This window comes from Anolis carolinensis, chromosome 2 (genome assembly GCF_035594765.1).
Source record: "Anolis carolinensis isolate JA03-04 chromosome 2, rAnoCar3.1.pri, whole genome shotgun sequence".
Taxonomy (NCBI): Eukaryota; Metazoa; Chordata; class Lepidosauria; order Squamata; family Dactyloidae; genus Anolis; species Anolis carolinensis.
Window position 1 is genome coordinate 320,436,877 of NC_085842.1, and position 23,267 is coordinate 320,460,143.

The window sequence follows — 23,267 nt, forward strand, 5'->3', positions numbered from 1 at the left end:
CCAAATAAGGGGTTAGAAAAGCATCAACAACTCTTCGAAGCTCTTCAGAGTGGGCTCAGCAAGGCAAGCACTAACAAGTGTCTGCTCTTCTTTCCTGAACGTTCCCAACAAACAGATTTCAAGGTATCCATATTTTCCAACCCCAATCTGCCCAAACTCTAGGATCTTCACACCATCACTTCATAGATGTGTTTGGTAGGGACATACACTCTGGACCCCATTCCTTTCAGGACTTGGCAGAAAAGACTCAGAACATAGGGTCTTCCACAGCATACTGTATCAGATATGTGCTTGGAAGGTGAACATCATAGTCTTTTCAGGTGCCTTGCCCAAGTTCATAGCATCACCAGGTTATTATAGCAAGAATATTCCCCAAACAGCTTAGGAAGTATATCAGTCCAAAATATTTTCGCTGTTGAATGTGACAGCAAGATTGTAAAAAATAAACTATTGGAAATTGTTGAAAGGATTTAACATTAGTGGATGAATAAACAGAGTCTGTCAAAAAATAGCTGAACCAGAAATTTGCAGCAAAATTGCTACTATGAGATAGATAAAAGGAAGCAACTCTTGGTATGAGCATAGTATATCCAGGCAAATTGGAGAGAGGAACTAAATGCCACAAATGCTGACCTCTGAAAAAAAACACACACTTTTTGCCTGTCTTCTGGGGTCTAGCCTATCTCGCCTGAAATTATTTCTTTCAAGCAAAGGAGCTGCTACAAAAAAGGAGTTGCTTTCAAAAGAAAGCCAATGCAGGAGAATTCTGTTTGCAGTCCCCTCTTTTATTTTCCAGACAATAAGCAGATGGCAGAAGAAATCACATCATTTACTGTGGCATCTTAATCTTTTAGCCAGCTGTAATTTAGCCAGAAAGTACTGTCTCTGGAGGTACCTCCAATAAGAAAGTATAACCAGGAAGCACCTGGGCTTATTCACAGATAAATGGGGAATTAGCTGCAGTTTCCCCATTTATTTATTTGGCACTGTTAAGAAAAATACAAAACCAACTATGCTGGCAATGGACTGAATGCAAACTACATGGCTCAAGTGTTCTTAGTGGAGAAAACATGAGACATCCCATGAGCATTTGGTAGTGGAGGTTGTAAACCCAAAGTCAGAACTTAAACACAGAAACAACCCTATAAATGTGTCAAAGAACAGTTTGCTTGAATTTCATTCAGTGGAAAAAATGTCATTTGCTAACACCCATCTGCACCTTGGATGGCTACCTTCACACAACTGATTGTAAAGTATATTCTCTATAAACACTGTTTAAAAAGCAAAATATTTATCTCCCCATTTGTCTCCCCGACAGTGACCACAACAAAGTAGTAACTCCAAACAGAACAAAGATTTTCTGAACTTACTGTCAAGGGCCGGCTGCGTCCGAACACTAACATGTCCATTCTGAAAGTCAAAGTAAAAATAGTGATTCAAGTTCTCTAAGACACCCAGTGAGAAGCGCAATCAAATCACCTTCTACATCTACAAGGATTCCCTTCAGAGTTCAAATACAATCCCATTCAGGGCAGAAGGAAGTTTAGGCAGTTTGTGCTCATGTTTGCAATGGAATGAGCTTGGCAAGAGGAAGCAACACAAGGGACAAACACTACACAATATATCCCACAAACTCAGAACACTCTGTGGCACACTAAGGCTACCTGGATTAAAACATGTGGAAAGATTTTAGGACATGCCTTTTTTTAAAACTAATTTTAACCAAATAATCCTCTGCCCTATTGACTCTGAGTAGCCCACTGGCCCAGGAGTAAGCACAGTTTGGCCAGTGGAGTGCATATGTGGCCTTTGGACCCCACTTTTGTGGCTGGTGATCTCCACAACGGTTCCCCAAATCCCCTTATTTTAAAAATACAAATGAGCAATGCCAATGCTTCCCTGCAAGCCACATGGAAAGATCCTGAAATGTGCAAAATGTCCTCATCCCATTGCCTCCAGCATCTCAGAATTCTATACTAACCCCAAATACCTCAGTTTTCCTTGAAAATCTGTCAGAATTATGGCACACTGTTTATTTTGAGAAAAACTGAAGGAATAATGAGGCATTTGGCTACTTGAGCATAGGGAACCGGCTTCTGGCCCCCATGCATGCAGTTGCCCACACCTCCATTAGCCTACACAATGGAGCAGGTGTAAAATAAATAGAATGTAAGCAAATCACACGGAGAGAATTCTGGCATATTAATGTCTAAAAAGATAGACCTTCCTCCCTCCTATAGTCGATACTAAGGCGAAGGATGCATTGCTGGAGACACAAAAATGCCAGGAAAATCCAGGCAAGAATCAAATGAAACAACTAAAGGTATGCTTGTTCAAAAGATTATTCCAATCAATAAAAGAATTGAGAGAGATTAACTTTTGAAGTCAGCATTTTGTAGGAAAACCAGAAGACAATTGTGCAGTACTTTCAAAGACACACAGATGTATTTTGTTAACTTCCATTCATCCCTCCCATCGCCTTTGCTCAGCTAGTAAAGTTGGGTGGATATTGCAGAGCAGCACCTAGATCAGGCATGGGCAGGCCCTGTCTCTCATCCCCACCAGTCCCTATTCCAAAGAGTGACCAGAGAATCAACAGGATCACCTCCCAGGTGGCGGGAAATTCCCCAAGAGCCGTCAGGAATCCATCCGGATGCAAAAGCCTCCTGGGGCAGACCATTTTAATTGGTCTTCCACCCTTGCAGACGTTGGGGGGCACAGTAAGCTTAAACCTGATCAGGTAGCCTTGAATACAGATGTTCTGCATTGAATGTCCAACCATTTCTACAGGGGAAGTTATGCATGCAACACAAGACACTAACAGGCCTCCGGCCATTATTTCATTGGCATTATCTCAAAAGATGAAGCAAGCAGGGTGTCAATTATAAACATCTGAGTACTAATAACTGAGTCTTGGGGCAGCATGCTATATGTCCAAGTTTGTCCGCAGCAAATAATCCCCACAGCATGTGCCACTGCTCTCACCAACCCAACAACCTCTAACAGGTAATATATGTGCTGCTTAAGACTTTATGAAGTCTACTTACTGTGACAACAGCTGTGGTTGGTTCTGTTGGAGGCACAGAGCTTTGGTATGTTATCCTGCTATGCACAGAGGCCTGGTCGTAGGAGGAAGCGGTTGTTACAGGACTAGTGCTCTGGGAAGAGCAGCTGAGGCTGGCGGATGTGATGGCGGGGGTGGTATAGGTGGGCTCCTGTACTGTATTGGACATTGGCAAAGAGGTATTCAAAGGATCACTGAAAAAGTAAAAGTCATTTATCGTCATGGTCAATGTCGATTCAATATCACCACCAAGCTAACATGCTTGCAGTAAATCTATTATGAACTCAATACACAACAGACAGTGTGGAATAATGAAAGGCGAGCCTGGGGGCAACACCAAGGAAGCCTGGTTTGTGGGCTCCCAAGTGGCTCCTGTTTGTTGCAAAATATTTGATTCAATCAAGTTAAGACTCTATTCACATCCAATCCAATGATTAATTATTTTTTTATATTGCAAACTAAACCAAGTTGTAATCAGGCAGGCTCATGACACCATGTTTTTAAAACTCTGGATTTTTTAAGACGGTTTTTAAGACTCTGGATTAACAAGGTCTAGTGAATGAAGGGGCATTACCTCGGTGCATGATAATGTTTTATTATTGTATATTGATTTTTATGATGTTTTAAATGTTTTTAGTTTTTAATGCCTTTTGTATTATATTGTTGATGTGATGGCACTGCCAATTTGTAAGCCGCCCTGAGTCCCCCAGGGGAGAAGGGTGGGGTAGAAATACCAGAAATAAATAAATAAATAAAAAGCATTTGATCAATACATCCTAAGTAATGCACATTTCAAAACTACACTCCACATACAAGAATGTCTAGATAGCAAAAAAAAAAAGAGTCAGCAACTGAAGCAGTGCAAAGAAGAGAACACAGAAAGAATTACAGCAACAATAGACTCATGAAAAATGGCCATCCAACTTCTATTTAAAGACCCCTAAAGAAGGAAAGTCTTCCATTCTCAGAAGCAGTCCATTCTACTGTTGAACAGCTCTTACCAAAAGGAAGTAACCATAATGCTTAAGTATTTTTTCCTGGTAATTTGAATCCACTGATTTGTGTCTTCCAAACTCCTTCCCCTCTTCTATATGGCATCCCTTCAAGTATTTAAATACAACAGGCAAGTCACCCGTCAGTCTTCCCATCTCCAGATTGAATTCCCAGCTTCCAAACAGGGACTTGAGTTTCAAGACCTTCTTCAACTAATTAAAATGGTTTCAGTTAAAGCCCTTATCCCCTGAAATTGTAGTGGTCTGACGTAAATGTCTGGTGCCAAAAGGTAAACAGGGTCAGATGCAGTCAAAACAGTCTAAGCAGTTTATATCTCTGGAACTGGGACAGGGAGGGGGGCAAGAAATCAAGGCACTAAGCCATCTTTTCCACCTGTTTTCTGGGTGGCTTCTTTGATTTTAATAGTTACCTCCACTTATTTATTTTCTATAAACATTTTGATTCATTAATTAACTATAGGCAGTGGCCTGAGTTACAAACATCTGACTTCTATCTGACTCCTAGTTACAAACAGAAGTGAGGCAACAGGAAGTGAGAGGAAATCTACCCCTAGAAAGTGTAATTCACTTCTGTAAAAGTTATTGTGGGAAAAGGGTGTCTCCGCTGAAACTTTATCACCCATCTTTGATTCTGCAACAATCCAAAATTTTCAAAATCCAATTGTCACAGGGACAGAAAGTGAGGTGAAATCTTCTGAACAAGCGCTCAGACCCCAAAACAAGAATAACAGTGGAATTAGCCCTTCCCTATGCTATCCAAAATTTAAAAACATGGCTGGAGTTTCATTTTTAAAAGTGTACTTGTTCCAGCTTACAACTGTACACACAAATGCAACTTAAGAACAAACCTATAGAACCTATCTTGTTAATAACCAAAGGACTCCCTGTATAAGTATACTTTTATCACCAACCTATCGTCCTTGCACAAACAAGCTGAGCAAAAGGCAAACCAGAGGACCTACGTCATGGGCTTGGTGTACAGGATGTTGTTGGGTGCCTGGCTGTTGTTCTCGTAGCTTGAAGCAGATCCAAATTCCGAGAGAGAAGCCTCCAGTCCAAACTCAAGGGCCCCAAACTGCACATTTAACCCCGACACATCAGTCGATCCAGGCATCTCCACCGCAGAGGAAGGGATCTGGAAACCGACAGCATGCTGTAACATAATGAAGTTTGCTCCAAACAAAATAATTTCACCTACAGGGGAGCTGTTTTGCCAGGGGAGGGGTTCTATATATTTGTTTTTCTTTCTGTTCAATTAAAACAGTAGTGCCCTGCCTTTAGGACAGAGATCCAAAGATATTTACACAGAACTAAGATGTTTGATACCATGCTCTTCAACACAGGCACACCCACAAGTACATTCCTAAAAGAAAACATTATAAAACAGCAGTGAACATAAGAACAGAATTGGGCTCCATTTGGCACTAAACGATAACAGAGAGCCAAGGAATTTCAGAGTCAAAAGACCACCACAGAAAAAACTCTCCTTTTAAAACACTCACCTTAGAGACTGGGGGTATCCTCCGTTTCAGGGGTTTGATCTGTTTCTGCTGAGCCTGATGGGCCGGCGTCGCTTGGCTCTCTGCAGACAGGCTGGGAAGGTGCAGCATCTTGCTGACAGAGATGGAACCGTCTGCTGGAGAAGACGCTCGGGCTTTTGGGGGGGCAAAAGACTCCAGTCCTGGCGGTGGGGCAGGAGACGCCAACTGCTGCTGCTGTTGCTGCCGCTGCGTCAGCTGACTCAGGACCGGGGATGGTTCAGGTTGGGATTTGAAATCTAGGAATATCAGGAGGGAGAAATGCATAGTAAGATCATCCATCCTTGTGGTCAGAGCTTTCAGAGTGCATACGCAAGGCATGAATTTCAAAGATTCTGGGAATTGTAGTTGCAAAAAATATCTCTCTCCCAAACAGCCTCTAGCCCAGGGTAAACTTCAGCCCTCTCTCCAGGTGTTTTGGACTTCAACTCCCACAGTTCCTAACAGTCGGTAAGAATAGGTTGCAATTGTGAAATGAACTGATTTGAATTGAGATCCATCATTTTGAAACACACTGTACTCTCACAGTGCAAGTTTCTCCCAATTTCTATCCAGTCACCGTGATGGGTTGATTAAGACACTTACCAAACTGACTAAGGATAGAAGACTGGGAAATTGAAGGTTTTATATCCCAGGATGATGTTGTGGTTGTAGAAACAGGGGAGTTTGCGCTGAGAGAGCCTTGTAAGGTAAATTGGCTCAAACCTGGAGATTTCAACTGCTCTAAAATCTGGGACCCAGTGGAATTGGACGGTTTTGAAGCCCCAAGCTCTCCAAATCCAGAACAGAGTACTGAAGACTAGACAGAAAACAAAGAGGGAAATGAAAGATAATAAATACACAGGCAAACACATCAGAATTATTGTTATGGATAATAAGCTGTGACATAACAACTATATATAACAGGTAAAATATCATCTAAGGTAATGTCTAGGTAATTCTGGAAAATTTAATATAATTCAGTTAAAAATATATGTTAGTAACTTTTAGTTGGGGAGAAAAAGGAGAAATCTGCATCAAACATGGTGAAAGGCTCTTCATTTATGAGAACCTGATACCTGTCCAAAGATGTAAAGCAATTTCTACATGGCCAGAAGACTCAGAAACAGTTTGTTTCCTCATGCAGCAGTCAGATATGTGCTTGGAAAGAATATCACATCATAGTCTGCTGGCCAGGAACTGCACTTCATGAACGAAACAGGCTGTGTTTTAAATTATTATGCAAAGAACATTATCTGTTCTCTTCTCAAGAATCAATACAAGTAGGTCACTTCAGCAGTTGACAGGGAACAAGTCAGTAAGTCAAAAATGGACTTGCCAAACAAGACTGCAAAGACAAAGGTTATCCTTCAGAAGCACAGCTTCATTTCTGTATTCCCAAAATATTTCATAATCATCCTCTTCCCCTTTTGGAAAAAGGGAAGACCACAAACACTGTTCAGCACATGCGCTCAGCATTTTTAATGATTCGAAGGTCAACGTTACCAGACTCTGTGGAGAATAGGAGTTCACAGCACTTGTGTTACTTGCTCCCAAGGCCATCTGAGAGTTGTGTTGGGAATTTGTGAAGACCAAAGCCTGGCCAAAGCCTTGCTGCTGGGACGTCTCAAATGAGCTCCCCTCCGTTTCCTGGCTAGATGCTCCAGGCTTCTGAAGCAGCGTCACCAGATCAATACTGCGTACAAAAAAGGGTGGGATAAGAAGATAATATACTGAAACAAAGAAGGAAGAGGACAAGCAATCTCAAGTTGGGGAGGATTTAGAGTAATTCCTACATGAGGCTGCAAGACAAGTGGGCCTCCTGCACCTGAAGCACAATGACCCTCCAACCTGCCTTCTGCCTTGCCTGAAAAATATGATGAAAGTCAATTCTAATCTGAGTGTTTGGAGAAAGTATAGCTGAACCTTTTGCTTAGCTCAAGTGTAGCTTGTGGTGTTCAGTCGTGGCTGTATGAGTGACCACATGCATGCACACAAACAAGTATATGCATCCCAGTGATGCTCCTTTCTTTGATAAAGAGAATAGAAAGCACTTTCTATTCCTCCACCAGTCCAGAAAAGAGCCATTTATATGACCATCTCTGTAGAGACAATGCCTTCCTTTAATGCCTCTCCTAAGAAACTTGCGGCATACTGCTAGTTCTTCACTAAAAATGGCAGCAGGGAACAAGGGCACCTAGAACAATTCAGAAGGAGAATCAAGGTACCCAAATGGAGCAACATGGAGCCATAAAATGTGAATCCTTTGTGAAACCCACAGTGAGCTGCAGGTCACTTCACAAACTCAACCAGCCTCAAACTGATCTGCAAATTCCACTTGGAATGCAGTAAGTGTTAAAAGAATTTGGAGCCCAAAGAAGATAGGGAGAAGCATAGTAATGTCAGAAGTACAACAGCTTTACTTGACAGAGTTAATGCAACCTACAGATCAAGGGATTAAGAAGCCGGGAATGCCCACTTGCACTAAAGCACAACCAATGTATGTCTCCAACAGGAAAAGCAAGAGTTCTCTTGAGATTCCAAAGCAAATAATAGTTTTCCCCCCAAGCAAAATACACTTGAACCAAACTGAAGAGGCAGAAAGTGGCTAACAAATCCAGTTGAGTTCAGAGCCTTGACATAAACCCTTACAGCAATGGCTTATGACAGCTGTGAGTAGCTTTTTTGTATCTACTGTGTTGGGTCAGTGCAAGGACAACTCACTACACTACCATTCATCCATCAAGAAGGACAGTTATCATGGTATGCTAAAAGAAGGGGGGGCGGACAGATGGAGCTCTCCTTGAACACCAAGAGTGGCTAAGGGCAACATGCCTATACCTTACTACATGTTAAAGCTGCTAAAAAGATGGACAGGAGGTACATGTTTGCACTATATATGTACACAGAATGGGAGAGAGCATACATGTAGCACACAGGGCATGTTGCACACTCATTCCCCCAAACCAATGAGTCCATTGCCTTAAAATGGACTGCTTGTTTTTCCACATATGTAGCCATGTGGCAAGGTGTATGCTATGATATAATCAGTTCGCAAATAGAAACACTTGCAGAAGTCTAGCTTAATATATTCCACAGGAAAAGCCTTGTTCAGAATTGTTGTAGTCTTCTCTTAAATGATACTATAATAGCATTATTTTAGTCTTTCAATAGGACGGGAAGAGAAAGAATGGACAAGGTTCAGGGAACAGAGAAAAAGGAGCCATACCTTTGGCCAGGGGCAACATGGTTCTCCGCTGGAACAGATGAAGCTGTGAAAACCTTTGTTTCTGAAAGCTGGGTGGGGGCCCAGAGAGGAAAAGAGAAATTCTATATTAATCACTTCACACTTTTCACTTGGCAGGAGAGAAGTATGCATGAAAATACAAGCCTGTCCTGCTGAGCAAGACCAAATGGTCTAATAATTGAAGCCAATTATCTAGTCTTCAACTGTGCCAAAATCCTTTCATGATAGTAACCATAATATATACCAAGTGGTTCTCAGGTTTGACAAAATCACATAAAACTCACACAGGATGTGCAGGTCTCGCCTTGAGTGGTGTGTGGAAGAAAAATATGTGGCAGCGAGAGGAAAAGGGAAGTATAAATATAGCAATCAAAGAAAATCACAACAGATTAACCTCTCAGTTAAAATGGTACCAAGAACACTGTTAGTTGGGCCAGAAATATGCATCCTTCACTCAATATCCTGAATGAAAAACCCACAGAGCCACAGTGCCAACTTTAAGCAGATAATCCTAAAAACGCCCTTCTACAATCTATGGTGCCAAAAAGAGAAACAGGTATGCTAAACCGATTCTCCTCTTGCTGGTTATATAATGACAGTATTTTGCACTAAACTGAAACCAGCATGCCCAGCGACAGAACATGAAAACAAATTGGCTTGGAGGTGTTTGGAATATACGTTCTCCCAGTCTGTCTCCTACTCCTTCTGGATTCAATTCTGAATTAACAAGTTTATCATCCTTGCACTCATACTAATTTTCTTCAACATCGCAATTCAGTGCATGTGCTGCCAAAGTATGCACAATCCAGACTTGCTCTGGCAGGTCTAAGCAGGTTGCTTTTCTCCCGTGAAAAGTATTATATGCTCCTCCTAAGAAATGGTCCAATTCAATAGATTTAAGGAAGATATCATGTGAGCAGCTCCTGAACAGGCAAATCTGTCACACAGTGTGCGCACACTTTTAAAATTTAAAATTTTAAACCACCACTTTTAAAATTTAAAATGTTTCTATCCTGGATTGTATCAGAAAAATCTCAAGACGGGAGTACAATAAAATTGATTTAAACAATAAAAATCAATAAAATATAAACAGTAAAAAAAACCTATTAAATAGGGCAACCACACAAAATTATTTCTAAAAATCCTATGCATGTACAAGTTGACTAAAGTTTTCCAACCATAATGATTGTAATAAAAGCCATGCTCTAACTTGGTACCAGTGTAATTACAAGGGAGCAGGTTGCAGCCTGAATATACAGCCCTCTTGGTTATTTCTGTGCTCTGCAGGAGGAAGAAATATTCAGGTCCCGGAAAGATCTTATTTACAACAGGAGCTGACCTATAAATGACTTCCTGATTTAAGAAAAATCCTATTCTGAATAGTAAATATTTCTATAATTTCCCAGCCTGTCTTTCTTATGGCTAGATAACCTAGAAAAATCCACTCCGAGCCCCTGAAAGTGGACTAAATTGCCAATGCAAATTACAAATGCTTTCCATTCCCTGGCAAAACAGAGCTCTTAACAGAGCAACCCACAGAGTACAGTCTCCTTGCAGCCAGAAGCGCTGCTGCAGAGACGACAGGGAACGGAAAAGAGACCACTGCCTCCAAGGCCTCCTGCTGGGGACTGTGGCATTTGCCAGGCCACATGACGTGCCCAGCAGCTGAAATGCTTTACGTTACAGAGACACCCAATGGGGTTTCTGGGAAAGGAATTTAATCCGCTTCTGAGTAGCTGTCTAGGAGAGCCCAGTCATGGCACAACAGCAAAACAACAACAAAATCTCTCACTGGCACACTGGCAGGCTCCCTGAAACAAACAGCTGCTGACAAAATGGAGCTGCACAAGAGTCGTGCTACCTCTCTTAGGGAACATTGCTTGCTCAGACGCAATCTCTGACCCGGGTTGTTGCTCTAAAAATATCATTTATCAAAAGCACGGGGTATTCTAGCAAAACAAATTCTACTCTATTCAAAGCTACCCCTGAAGGTGACTGGGAGGGGCAGATAGTGAACTATCTGTTCCATCCTCCTACTTGCAAAGCTTTCTCACAGAGAGTTTGTAGAGCAAAACTATTTCACTTCCAGCTATCTTTTTCATAGCGTACGTGTCACTGGAGGAATGTCAATCTCCCAGGAGGTGCACATCCCACACAGAAGATGTCCATCCTACCGAGGTCTCAATAAAATTCATATCACGGAATGTGTGTAACTGTGCCTTAACTTACAAAGAATCCCATAAAGGCTGGATATTCTTCAAACACCTCTTTTCCAAAAAATCTTTTCACAATTTTCAAAACAGCATCCAAAGTTTGCTAAGATACTCCACCCAGTTCCCTTAGGGGGTAAGAGCATCAGCTGATCACATAAGTTTAAAATACCAGCTAATCAATAAATAGATACTTAGGGTTGTTGTGTGTTCTCCAGGCTGTATGGTCATGTTCCAGAAGCATTCTCTCCTGATGTTTCGCCCACATCTACGGCAGGCATCCTCAGAGGGTGTGAGGTTCTAAGGATGCCTGCCACAGATGTGGGCAAAATGTCAGGAAAGAATACTTCTGGAACATGGCCATACAGCCTGGAAAACATACAACAACCCTGTGATCCCGGCCATGAAAGCCTTCAGCAACACAATAGATACTTACATCTTCATTCCAGTCTTCAGCTGTCCATTCTTCTATTGAGTTCTTCCAGGCTCCTGTAGCAAGAGAAAAAAACCCAGAAATTGAACAAATATATGTATGGAGAGAAGAGATGATGTACCAATTACTTCTTTGGAAAATGTCTATGCTACACTGCAATAAAGACTACAATTTAAATTAAAACAATAAATAAAACCAACACAAAAGCACATTGTATCAAGCAATGTCCCTAAATTTCTACTTGGACAGAATGTATTTTCTATGTGAACAAACGTGCCAGAATGCAGAGAGAGGAGGCAGGTGCAAAAGCATCTTGTGTTCTGGAAAGCATTCCCTCATGAGTAAACTGCCATTAACTTTTAGCACTGAACAAGAAGTCTAACGGGCCTAGAAAAATAAACTTAATTAACTGGATTTTATGTTAATATATATACTAGCCTTGATTTCTAGACTATTGGTCTTGCACATATATAAAGGAATCCTGCAACATCCCTGAGTATTATACTGAACTACATATTTTTGTGTGTCCTGGGTCCCAATTCCTTCTGGCCGCTGCCTCACCTGTTCCATCATGGCCATCCGTCTGCCCAGACTCCCAAGACTCCTGTTTGGCTCCAAAACCATCTGTGGCAGACGATTCTGTATAATCTGCAGGGTTAAATGTCCTATAGGTCAAGAAAGTTGAGAGTCAGAAACTTGGGAGAATACTGAATGTAATCCAGCGAAGCAATGTCTCCTGAGTAGAGAGACTCTTGGAGACTTCCTCAAGTCTTCACCTACATTCCTTTTTTTCCTGGAAGGTTCCGGGGCTCAAATTTGGGATTTAGTGCATGCAAACTACAGTGGGCCCTTCGCTTTATAGGATCTCATCATATAATGTCTGTTCTGAGCATTATATGATGAGAGGCTTAAAGAGCTGGCTTTGTTTCTCCTGCAGAAGAGAAGGTTGAGAGGAGACATGAGAGCCATCTTTAAGTATCTGAAAGGATGTCATAAAGAAGAGAGAGTAGGCCTTGTTTTCTGCTGCCATGGGTTCAAATTGCAGGAAAGATTCCACCTGAGCATTAGGAAGAACTTCCTGATGGCAAGGAGAGCTATTCAGCAGTGGAGGCTCCTTCTTTGGAGGCTTTTAAACAGAGGCTGGATGACCATTTCTTGGGGCCATCTGTGCAACCCCAATGTGCTTTTCCTGCATGGCATATTGGGGTTGGACTAGATGGCCCTAGGGGGAATCTTCCAACTCTATGAATCTATGATGGTGAAGCAAGTAGTTATTTAGGAAATGACTTCCCAAAAACTGCTGAATAGAAGGCATTCTCTTATGTTCAACTGCAGTTCAAGGTAATACTTTTTATTCAAAAGATTTTAATGATAAATAGCTCGAGTCCTTTTGATTATTACTGTTTCTTTTTCTCTGATCATTAGATACATTTATTTTCATTGTGCCTTTGGAGAAAAGCCACAATAACAATGTCATTCCAAACAAAGACTAAAACAAACATAAAACCATCAAAACATTTAAAACTATAAACTCATTTTAAATGAGTTTTGGTTTGCATGCATTTGAAAGCACATTTGCTGACTACTTTCTGACATATGCTGCAGAATGGAAAAATGGCATTTTAAGAAACAAAGCTCACCTACCTACTAACTGCAACTATGGTGTAAAAAAATTACCCTTGGGAGCTTCACTTTTCTCACCCTGAAACTTTCTGTGTTTTCAACATGACTCAGAAAAGACTGACAGGTTACTCAGAGCAAGAGAAACCATGCTCTGAAATAAACCGCTGGCTGGATATAACTTACAAATAGGACAAAGAAGAATGTAAATTCAAGACCTGCTCCTCAATGCTGGCAGATGTTGAGATGTAGTAAGGCTTAAGGAGGGCCTTAATTTAGTCATGACTATCTTCCTTTAAAAATGTTTTGTTTTGTGCATAAAAGCGGTTATTCAGCCCAACAGCAGTCATAATGCAGAGTGCATCATGGCAGACAGGGATCAGGGGATCAATGGCAGTGTGCATCAAGGCTGGCAAATGTTAACTGCACCGAAAGGGGTGCTGCAAGAGAACAAGTGGATGTGTAATGCATGTGACACCGCCAGATGGGAGCAAGGAGGAGCCCCGGCTCACGCAGGCAAGGGATGTAATTTCAGAAACTGCCAACGAAGTGGACTTGGGGTAAATGAGCTGATGTGGTCCTTTTCACTCTTGATCACTTCACCTCGCATCTGCTGCATAATTTTCAGGGTAAAAAGGCAGCTCGGTTAATGCTCACACAGAGTGGGCCCAAAGATATCAAGGTGCAGTTCTGCTACAGCCACACACAAGAAAGGAGGGGCTTTTTTAGCGCAGCTTGGAGACTCATGTTCTTATTCTGGCATGAGTTTTCATGGAATATGGTCCACTTCATTACATGCATGGTTGGTAGTCAGAATAACAGCCGTGATTAGTTACAAATTTAAATTTCCAAGGCAAAAAAGGCCCCAGAATGCACAATGGTAGCTTTAAAAGGCTTCCAGGTATATCAGAGATCTCATTATTTCTATGGTAATCACCTTTTCCGGGTTTGACTCATTATTTTTGAATGCTAGTTCTCTTCAGGGGCTTTCAAAAGACCAATAAAGCATCATGACTACACTTATAAACAAAGGAGTTATGGTTCAGACTATACACTGCACTAGCAGAAGTATGACAGAGCAACATCATTTTATCCTGCTCTCCACCCTCCTGTCGTCTTCTGTACCACAAAAATCTGCTTCAGTTTCCCAACCTTCCAGAAACAGTTTATATGGATATGGTGCAATTGTACGGGAAATATCCTCGTTCTAATCTACTAGAAGAAAACTACAATTAGATGCTTGTGTTTCAGAAACTCCATAAATGTAGTCGGTTTTTGAATTTGAACATTTCCAGAAAGCACACACATCACTAGCACTCTGGTTTTTACAGCATAACTTCAGGTATACCTTTAAACTATACTGGAAACAAAAAGTTATAAGCAGAAGTGTGGAAGCTGTTCCTCAGGTGTAGAATCTGGACATAGCCCCTCCTGCCCTTGGCCCCCAGGCATTTTCCTGGAGACTCTTGCAGTGGTACTTCTAACCCAAACAAAAGACAATGAATCCACTTCTCCTTTGCTCTTCTGTGGCTGGTGTTTTAGATTCCTGTTTCCAACACTTAACTGCGCACAGTTGTGAAGGTGACAACAACCCATTGCAGTTATCAGCATCGTTACTGAGGAAGACAATTCTTGGAGCAACTTGACAGAACTAATTCTTATCTTGAGCTTAGGCAACAAACCAGCTGCTTGAGGTAATCAATATCTCTGTCTCTGCAAGTCCTCTTGAATTACTCAAGCGGGTTTTGCCTGGCAGCCTGGAAGGGAGGAAAACTCATTTGACTTAGGCTTAGTGTTTTTGACTTCCTCTGGCATTTATCAGGTTTCCTGCCATTGGGAAGAAAGAGCCAATAAGTCCATTGCAAACAGCTTGATGTTTAACAGATTCTCTTTTACATGAGTATGCATAATTTTCTTCATGCAGAGGCACTGACAAGTCCTTTTTCAATATATACCTTAATGTTTCACCCAATATACTGTGAAAAACCTACCCCATGCCTTGGGCTGAAAACCTCCCTGCTCCTCTTCCTCTGCCTCGTCCAAACCCTGAAAAAAGCAGGAAAAAAAGCCTTGTTTAAGAATAAATAGTGGGAAGCATCTGGCCCTCTGATCTCCTAGTTCCAGGTGTGGAGCAGGGACAGAGAGACTTTGAGCAAATCTTCATGACAACCACACATTTCTTACATAGGAAAGGAAAACTAGGAATTAAAAGAATTTCAGCAGGAAGTCAACTTTAAAACCAAGAGGAGAAAAAAAGGTCAGACTGAGTCTCAACCCCAAAGACTAACACATTTCTTAATCTAGTGTGTTTGTCCCAAGAGAAAACATGTTATCCATGTGATTCAATTATCGCTATTGGCTTGCACCATTTCCCTGACCTAGAGGCCTCTCACCCCTTGGCTCAAGCCTACATCTTCTGGTATCTGGGGCATTAGAAATCAAAACAAAAGCAAGCCCAACCTGGTTCAAACGAGAGGATAGGCTGCCTATTATGGAATTAGTTTGGCTGCAATACACAAGAACAAACCACAAGAGAAAGAGTCATTTTAGTATCAGACCCCCAAGATTGTTCTCAGCTTCACCATCATTTGGGTTCTCCTCCCAAAAGCCATAATCTCAGCTTCAGAATAAGTCACGATGTTCTATCAATTCTTGTTTACTTTGTCTACCAAATCTGACCACCATCCTTTTAAGGCAGATTTTATTCAAAGAGGAAAACAAAGTAATCAGCATAAAGGAAAATTAAAATCTTGTGGTTACTAATTGCTGGAGGGACATTTAAAGTCATTTCCAGAGTCATATCATTAATACAGGAGTTAAATAGAAATACTGGACTCAAATACATATTCAGAGAATTCTAAAGATTAATTTAGTTAAAACCTGAAATGTTCCTTTTGAGCCTGACTGATGAACATTTTGGTAAGAATGAGAGGCTACTTCCATATATGATTATAGCAACGGGATTACTGTATCTACATAAAGATGGAAGAACAGTACTCTGCCTTCTATGAAAGACTGGCTGTTAAAAGTGAAGAAATTGATGAATTCCCTCTGCTGATTACATAGTATCCGCAAATGACTTTCTGGAAAGATTGAACACCCTGTTAAACCTTTTTGGGAAAAGAAGTGATATAAGAACCATTGGTTTTGGTTATTTGTTTAAATTAGATATAATACATAAATGCAAAAGCCCATTTATTAAAAGGGAAGTAAGATTGTTGAATGTATGTGTAGAACTGCAGAAAAGATAGCTAGAAATCAATTTAGGATAGGCTTTTCGTATGTGTGCTTCCTCGCTTTTTTGCTGTTTGTGTATTTTTTCTTTATTGTATGTTTTATATGTAGTTACTCATTATTTAGTCAGTTTGTTACCCTGTTTCCTCTAAAATAAGACATCCCCAGAAAATAAGACCTAGTAGAGGTTTTGCTGAATTACTAAATATAAGGCCTCCCCCAAAAGTAAGACCTAACAAAGTTTTTTGTTTGGAAGCATGCCCGCCGAACAGAACACCAGAGCATGCAGGATCAGTAAATATACGTACCATAGAGTGCTGTACATGGAAATAATGGTAGTAACAAGAAATTCTTGATAGGACTCACAGTTTGTCTGGTTATGCTGGTTTGTGATGACAACTACTGTACAGTATATAATAAATGTTCATTTTTTTGTTCAACAATAAATGTGAATTCTTCTTCATGGAAAAATAAGACATCCCCTGAAAATAAGACCTAGCACATCTTTGGGAACAAAAATTAATATAAGACGCTGTCTTATTTTCGGGGAAACACGGTAGGTGTTTGAAGTTTGTTATGAGTTTGTTGTTTATAAAAGCATTTGGTGTATTCTTAATATATGGAAACCTACAATTAATTTTAAATAACTTTTTCAACTGTCTTGTAGGGCAACTACAAGGCAGTCAAATAACTTTCCTCCTTTAGAACATATTCACAATGCCTGTGAAAATGTTTACACCCTTCAGGATGTGCCATGCTTGAGCAATGGATACATCCCTCAACTGTTGGGTTTGGGGTGAGGGGGGGGAGGAAGCAGAGATATGCAGAGACACATGTAAAGACAGACTGGTTCTCTTGCTACTTATCTTCTTGCTTTGTACAAAAGAGTTTCCACACTGGAATCAGTTGCCTTGCAGCTCTGTTGTGGAAACAGGCTCCCAGCAACTAACCCACCATCAAAACACAAACATTAGACAAAGCTGGAAGCCAGCAATCAAACCTGAAAATGGAATGTCAAGCTAAACCGAGAGTCACTTTGTCCTGCTATTAATGAAATAGTAAGAGGATGTCAACACTAAGACCAGGGAAGCAGGAATACCTAGAGCAGTGGTTCCCAACCTGAGGTTCCCAGATGTCCTAACAGCTGGTAAATTGGCTGGGATTTCTGGGAGTTGTGGCCAAAAAAATCTGGGGACCCCAGGTTGAGAACTACTGACCTAGAGCTTCCCCACTTCATGTCTTCCATCTGGCCTCAGCATTGTTCTCTTCAATGAAATGACCAAGTGAGATTTCCATCCTCTCCTTTTCCCTAAATCCTATGTGCTCTCAAACTCTGCTATATGTCCACTAAAAGCTAGTCCATTTTCCAGGACCAACCAAGAAGTTTACATTTTCAAAAAAATCATCAAATCTTATAGTAAAGTGACTGAAATCATGTAGATATTGTGTGTGTGTGTGTGTGTGTGTGTGTGTGTGTGTGTGTGCGTGTATGCTCATGTACAGATGCAGTTGGACTTTTATGGCTGCTGTACAATAGAGGCATTCACTTCATGGTGACGCAAGCAGACCTCTACAAGCATAACTACTTCACACTCAGTTGCACATTCAGTGCCAGTGTTTGTTGGTGCCCTCAGTGATTCAACGCAATCGCAGAAACAGCCATTGTCCACTGGTACAATAAACAAGGACACCCTGTGTGTATGTATGCCCCTTCAAGTTGTTCATCAACTTACGGCAGTTCCATAAATCTTACAGGGTCCTCTCAGGCAAAGAAATCTCAGAAGCGGTTTTGCCAGTTCCCACAGCACCTGGTATTCATTAGCAGCCTTCCCTTCAAAGTATTTACCAGGGCTGTGACCCTGCTTAGCTTCCAAGATCAGATGGGATCTGGTGCTTTTATAGTGCTTAGGTGAAACTTCTGTATGTGTATGTGGGTCATACCTATGGTGACCCTGTTATTTTAAATGGCTTTCTTAAGCAAGGAATACTTAGGGGTGACTTTGCCAATTCCTTCCTCTAAAATATTGCTAACAACACCTAGTATTCCTTAACAATCTCTCATCCAAGTACGAAACAAAGCTGTCACTAATTAGCAGCAAAAATCAGATGGAAACTGGTTGGATGTATCTGTATAACTGCAGAAAAGGCAATTATAGAATTAGATGATAATGCTAGTATCCAGCAAGATTGGTATGACACAACAGCAGCTTTACTACATCTTTAAATTGAGGTTTATAAATATTTAAACAAATAAATAAAATAGAAGATATGTACATTGTACATTAAAGAGTGCTTCCAATAATTTGCATTCTGATAGCCAAAAAAGAACTAACACCTTCGTTTAATCCAAACAAAATGGACAAATGTAATTATACTGCTCCATCCAACCCACCACTGTCTACCTGGAATTGCATTGCTGTTTTGCATGTACAGTATATAGAACTGAGAAGAACACACACTCATTTACCATTCTGAAGGACAGCCTAACATCAATGTTACAGAACAACATCTGTACAATCGCTGAAATAACTTGAAATGTTTAAGTAAGGGACAGCTTAACACATTCCTATTTGCTAAACTTTAAAAAGGTCTATTAAAAACATTTGGTCTGGAAGAGCCACATGTTTGGGATTCACAAAGCTGAACATAAAAATTTTATGATAACGGAGGGACTTAAAAATGAAGCCATTTGCCTTTGACCAGCATAGATTTTACATCATACAACACAACCGAAAGAGGGATGACATCCCTTGACTGTGAAACACAACAGAGACATTAGAAAGCCTCGATAACCAGCTGCTATTTTAGGTTTACTTTGTAATTGGAAAACACATGGCAAAGAACATCAAGATTCCACCTTCCTTCACTGTTGTCCTTACAAATGTTGTTACATGCAGTGATGGCCCATGGACCAAGGCCAGTCTTCACTGAGGCATGCTTCCAGGAAAAGATCCAAATATGTTAGCAAAATAGCACAAAAGGAAAACCAATTCCTAGGACATGTCCACAAATTCAAGGTGCAGGACTTGAAAGGGAAAGCAAATCTTGTTTGCTGGACAACAGAATATATAAAAAGGCATCTTAAATTTGCATCTGCTTAGGTAAGTAAGCAGCCATCACAGAAATCTCCACCTCCATTAATAAGAAAAAAAGTTGGAAAGAAAACTGGAAGGCCTGGAAGCACATATACGAATATTTAGTATCTATAGCAGAGTAGAGTGCAGCACAGACAGTGCTATATATGAGATTAGGTAAAGTAAAATAAAAAAACAGGAGAGAAAATACACCGGATGCTCTGATAAGGGGGTGGAGCCATGCTGTCAAGGTAGACATCCTTTTCCTCCATACTTAATGGATTTACAAAACATTTCCTAAAAACTTCTCAGGAATTTAAAAGCAAAGAGATTATCTGCTAGGGACTGGAAAAACAAAAGGTCCTCCAGATGTTTTGGACTTCAGCTCCCACAATTCCTAACAGCTGGTAAGCATGTTGGAATTTCTGGGAGTTGCTGGAGGCCCGAAGGTTAGGAACCACTTCTTTAGAGCAAAAGTGGCCCACACACTTCAAGCAGCATCTCTCCAGCCAGGTTGGGCACATTCACCACACACACCTGGCCGGGCTCCCTGCCAGCCCAACTAGTCAATGTCAGCAGAAATTCAAGCAAGTGCCTTATTTAAACCTATTGTGGGCTTAATAGTCTATATGCTATGTTTATAAGGAAATGGACTCTTCCCAAAGGCTGCCAGGTTTCAGATTCTTATTAAAAACAAAAGAACATGTTTTCCATGCACTTCATGGTAAAAAGACAATTTTCACTATTGCAGAGGTTAATTTGGTGGTAGCAGCAAAAAAACAACACCCCCCCCCCCCCCCACACACACACACACACTTAAGCAGGATACATGGTGAGCAGGAGAAACATGTTTTCTAGAGGTTTCTAGTGGTTTGAAGGGAGAACTAAGAACAAGGGCCTTCCAAAAAACCAAGCACATCCCCCACCCCATAGCTTGTTTACATAGGAAAGATAGAAGTTTGTGATCGCTACTACAGAAGTGATTTGGCATCATTATTATTTGCAAAACTATTTCTCACAACTCTCTTGCAGCATAGCCAGATATTCTTCTGGAACTGCAAGTAGATACAAGGGACTCTTCTCTTTGTGACAGACCCAATTCCCAGCTCCATCCTTTGGTTAGTTTCTCTCCTACAAAACAGGTTTTATTTTCTCTCAGGTGACGCCTGCCTATGATTTGCACACAGGGCCTCTTGTGCCTTAAGAATCATACTCCTAGATCAGTGGTTCTCAACCTTTCGGCCTCCAGGTGTTTTGGACTTCAGCTCCCACACTTCCTAACAGCTGGTAAGCTGGTTAGGATTTCTGGGAGTTCAAGTCCAAAGCACCTGGAGGCCCAAAGGTTGGGAACCACTGCCCTTGATGAACAATCTAGATCACATGCCACATGTTTTGTGAACAGGAAATTAATACTGTTCTCTCCTTATGTTTGTTTAGTCTTCCCCAGTGAAAATAAAGATTGCTTTAAAACCTGCACAGGACTGATACTGCAAATCAAAATTAAGGAAAAACATATTGTTGTATTCTATCCTTCCAAGTTTTTTTAATTAGCTGGATATTTGGGTTTTTCTTTTAGTCTTGTACTGAGAGATAAAGGCAAGATAACGGTTCCTGGCAGAAAGGGCCTGTTTCAGTGTCTGATTGCATTCCAAGCCAAAGATTCCATTTCATCTTCAGCTCCAGCAAACATCCCTGATGAAAGAATTGCTGAGCTTCAATTTATCACTGATTATGCTTTATTGAACTTCTATTCCATTTCTATGCATCTTGAGCAGCAAACGTTCTGCTAATTCAGTTCACGTCAACATTCCTTAAACAGGGTCCTGCTAGCAAGAATGTGTGGATCAACATTATATTCTTTGTAAAGAAAAAGAAATATAATCCAATTTATAAAAACACAGTAGCAACCATTCACTCTGCGTTCCATCCTTGAGGAGAAAGGTGGGCAATGAATCCAACAAACAAGTAAATGTGTGAATCTGAGGTCAGAGAACATCCAGCACTCTCATCAATATCAGGAAATCAGAAAAAAGGAATCCAGCCTGAAGAATTGTCATTGTTCCCTGAGCTGCTCACTCTGTATCTAGAGGCTTTTGGCAAGAATTATTTCCTAGAGGAAAGTTTCTTTTATAAAACTGTGCATAGCAACCCACTTTAATCAGCCTTCAGCATGACTGACACAACAGAATTGAGACTCCTCTTACCTCTCCCTCTGCCACGTTTCCCACGGTCAGAAGGTCGATCACCTTGACTGCTATCCACTCCATTCTCTTCTACTCTAACTAGACATAAAGGAGACATACAGAATATATATGTATATATGTTTACATGTCATAATAATAAACACAGGTGAAGTATTTCCTCTTTGATCAGACATTTCCAAGCTGAACATGAGGCAGAATCATATACCTCAAAAATGGAAAAGGGTGAGGTGCCCCAGGGAGACACAGTAATTTGGACCCATAATTGCTGCTCTGCTTGTTGGCTCAAGCTTGAAATCACTGAGAAACCTACAGAAGCACACATTTTGATATCCCATCTAAACCTTTTCACAAGCTGCAAGGTTGAACACCAAACATCTTCCCTTTAATTTAACTACATGTTTTCGGCCTCTGTTTTTCATCTTTTACTGGAATTGCTTTAGAGGACAAATTATGCAGTGATGCTCTTTTAGTGTGGACTTGCTGTACTCATTTTAAATCCAAGGGCTGCTTCAAGAGGTCCCCCTGAGGATTGAAAAGCAGGCCTTAAGTGCCCAAAATAAAATGATTCAACATTTATGTTCTTTTTTTCTGCACAGCTATCCTCAAGAATGCAAAATATATTCCCTTCCAATTGCTCATTTTTGCTTAATAAAGCAATAAAGGCCAGACACCTGTTTTGTGTTTTATGCACACAGTCATACTTTTTTCTGTCCAATTTGCAACATCCATATTTAGCTCTCAGTTGTATAAATAGAGTTTTGTGGGTACAAAACAGGCTTGGGCAAATTTCGAGTCTCTCGGTGTTTTGGACTTCAACTCCCAGAATTCCTAACAGCTTGTTAGGAATTATGGGAGTTGAAGTCCAAAACACCAAGAGAGCCGAAGTTTGCCCATGCCTGGTATAACTGCTGCACATGCAGTAGCACATTCTCAGATAGCACACTATGGCTTCAATGCACCCCTTGATTCACTAGGATTATTGGAGCAATAAATGTTGTCAAAACTCCACAACCACTTTTAAAGAAAAACATCTCTGTGGCATAGTATGCATACACTATATGCTCATGTATAAGTCTAGAAATTTTAGTAAAAACCCCAAAAAACCTGGATCAAGACTTATTCATAGGTCAATGTGAGGACATATCAAACAAAGGTAAGAGCCCCTTTTCTGAATAGAGTGGATAAGGCAAGGGCTTAGTTCATAAAAGGAGAACCTAAAAGAAACCCTGACTCTCCCGACTCCCTCCTCCATGGTGCTGCTGCTAGTCCTTTTGAACAGGGCTTTTCCCTTTCTGCCCGAGACATTTTTATCCGCATTTGCAAGGCTTGCTAAATAGGCTGATTTTCCTTTTTGTGGAATACAGCTGAAGCATTTTCTGTATCAGCCCATTGTACACCATGCATATTGTTGCTAATAAATTTGTATAAATTTAGAAACCATCTACTGTTGCCAAACATGATCCCAACATTTAATGAAGGGGACCCCATTTGGGCTTGGGACCCACAGTTTAAGAAGCAGTGCATTTGAATGGAAAAATGGTACGGGCAGCCAAGGGCCATTGGTGCTTTCCCTTCCCCACATAATGACCCTTGACTTATACACAAGTTATATCAATATCTGCAATTTTGATCCCAGCACATGCCCTTGACA

The 23,267-nt window shown here is 40.8% G+C and overlaps 1 protein-coding gene and 2 non-coding genes across 6 annotated transcripts in view; all 3 read right to left on the reverse strand.

Moving 5' to 3' along the window:
• ubap2 (ubiquitin associated protein 2) overlaps positions 1 to 23,267 on the reverse strand; it is a 99,329-nt gene that overhangs the window by 30,960 nt on the left and 45,102 nt on the right. For 2 of the 4 annotated variants that reach the window (XM_062972617.1, XM_062972618.1), the window contains exons 6-16: positions 21,617 to 21,694; positions 15,096 to 15,150; positions 12,046 to 12,149; positions 11,487 to 11,540; positions 8,824 to 8,902; positions 7,101 to 7,290; positions 6,201 to 6,414; positions 5,580 to 5,854; positions 5,040 to 5,230; positions 3,048 to 3,258; positions 1,371 to 1,410 (exon numbers count right to left, since the gene is read on the reverse strand). In XM_062972617.1, coding sequence (XP_062828687.1) covers positions 1,371 to 1,410; positions 3,048 to 3,258; positions 5,040 to 5,230; positions 5,580 to 5,854; positions 6,201 to 6,414; positions 7,101 to 7,290; positions 8,824 to 8,902; positions 11,487 to 11,540; positions 12,046 to 12,149; positions 15,096 to 15,150; positions 21,617 to 21,694 — 1,491 coding nt within the window. The remainder of the gene's footprint in view (positions 1 to 1,370; positions 1,411 to 3,047; positions 3,259 to 5,039; positions 5,231 to 5,579; positions 5,855 to 6,200; positions 6,415 to 7,100; positions 7,291 to 8,823; positions 8,903 to 11,486; positions 11,541 to 12,045; positions 12,150 to 15,095; positions 15,151 to 21,616; positions 21,695 to 23,267) is intronic. The other 2 variants (XM_062972620.1, XM_062972619.1) reach the window with 1 other exon arrangement.
• Positions 237 to 321, reverse strand: LOC134297278 (small nucleolar RNA SNORD121A). Its single transcript, XR_010004007.1, has one exon. It is a non-coding gene; the product is annotated as a small nucleolar RNA SNORD121A (small nucleolar RNA).
• Positions 6,704 to 6,789, reverse strand: LOC134297277 (small nucleolar RNA SNORD121A). The gene has a single exon (XR_010004006.1). It is a non-coding gene; the product is annotated as a small nucleolar RNA SNORD121A (small nucleolar RNA).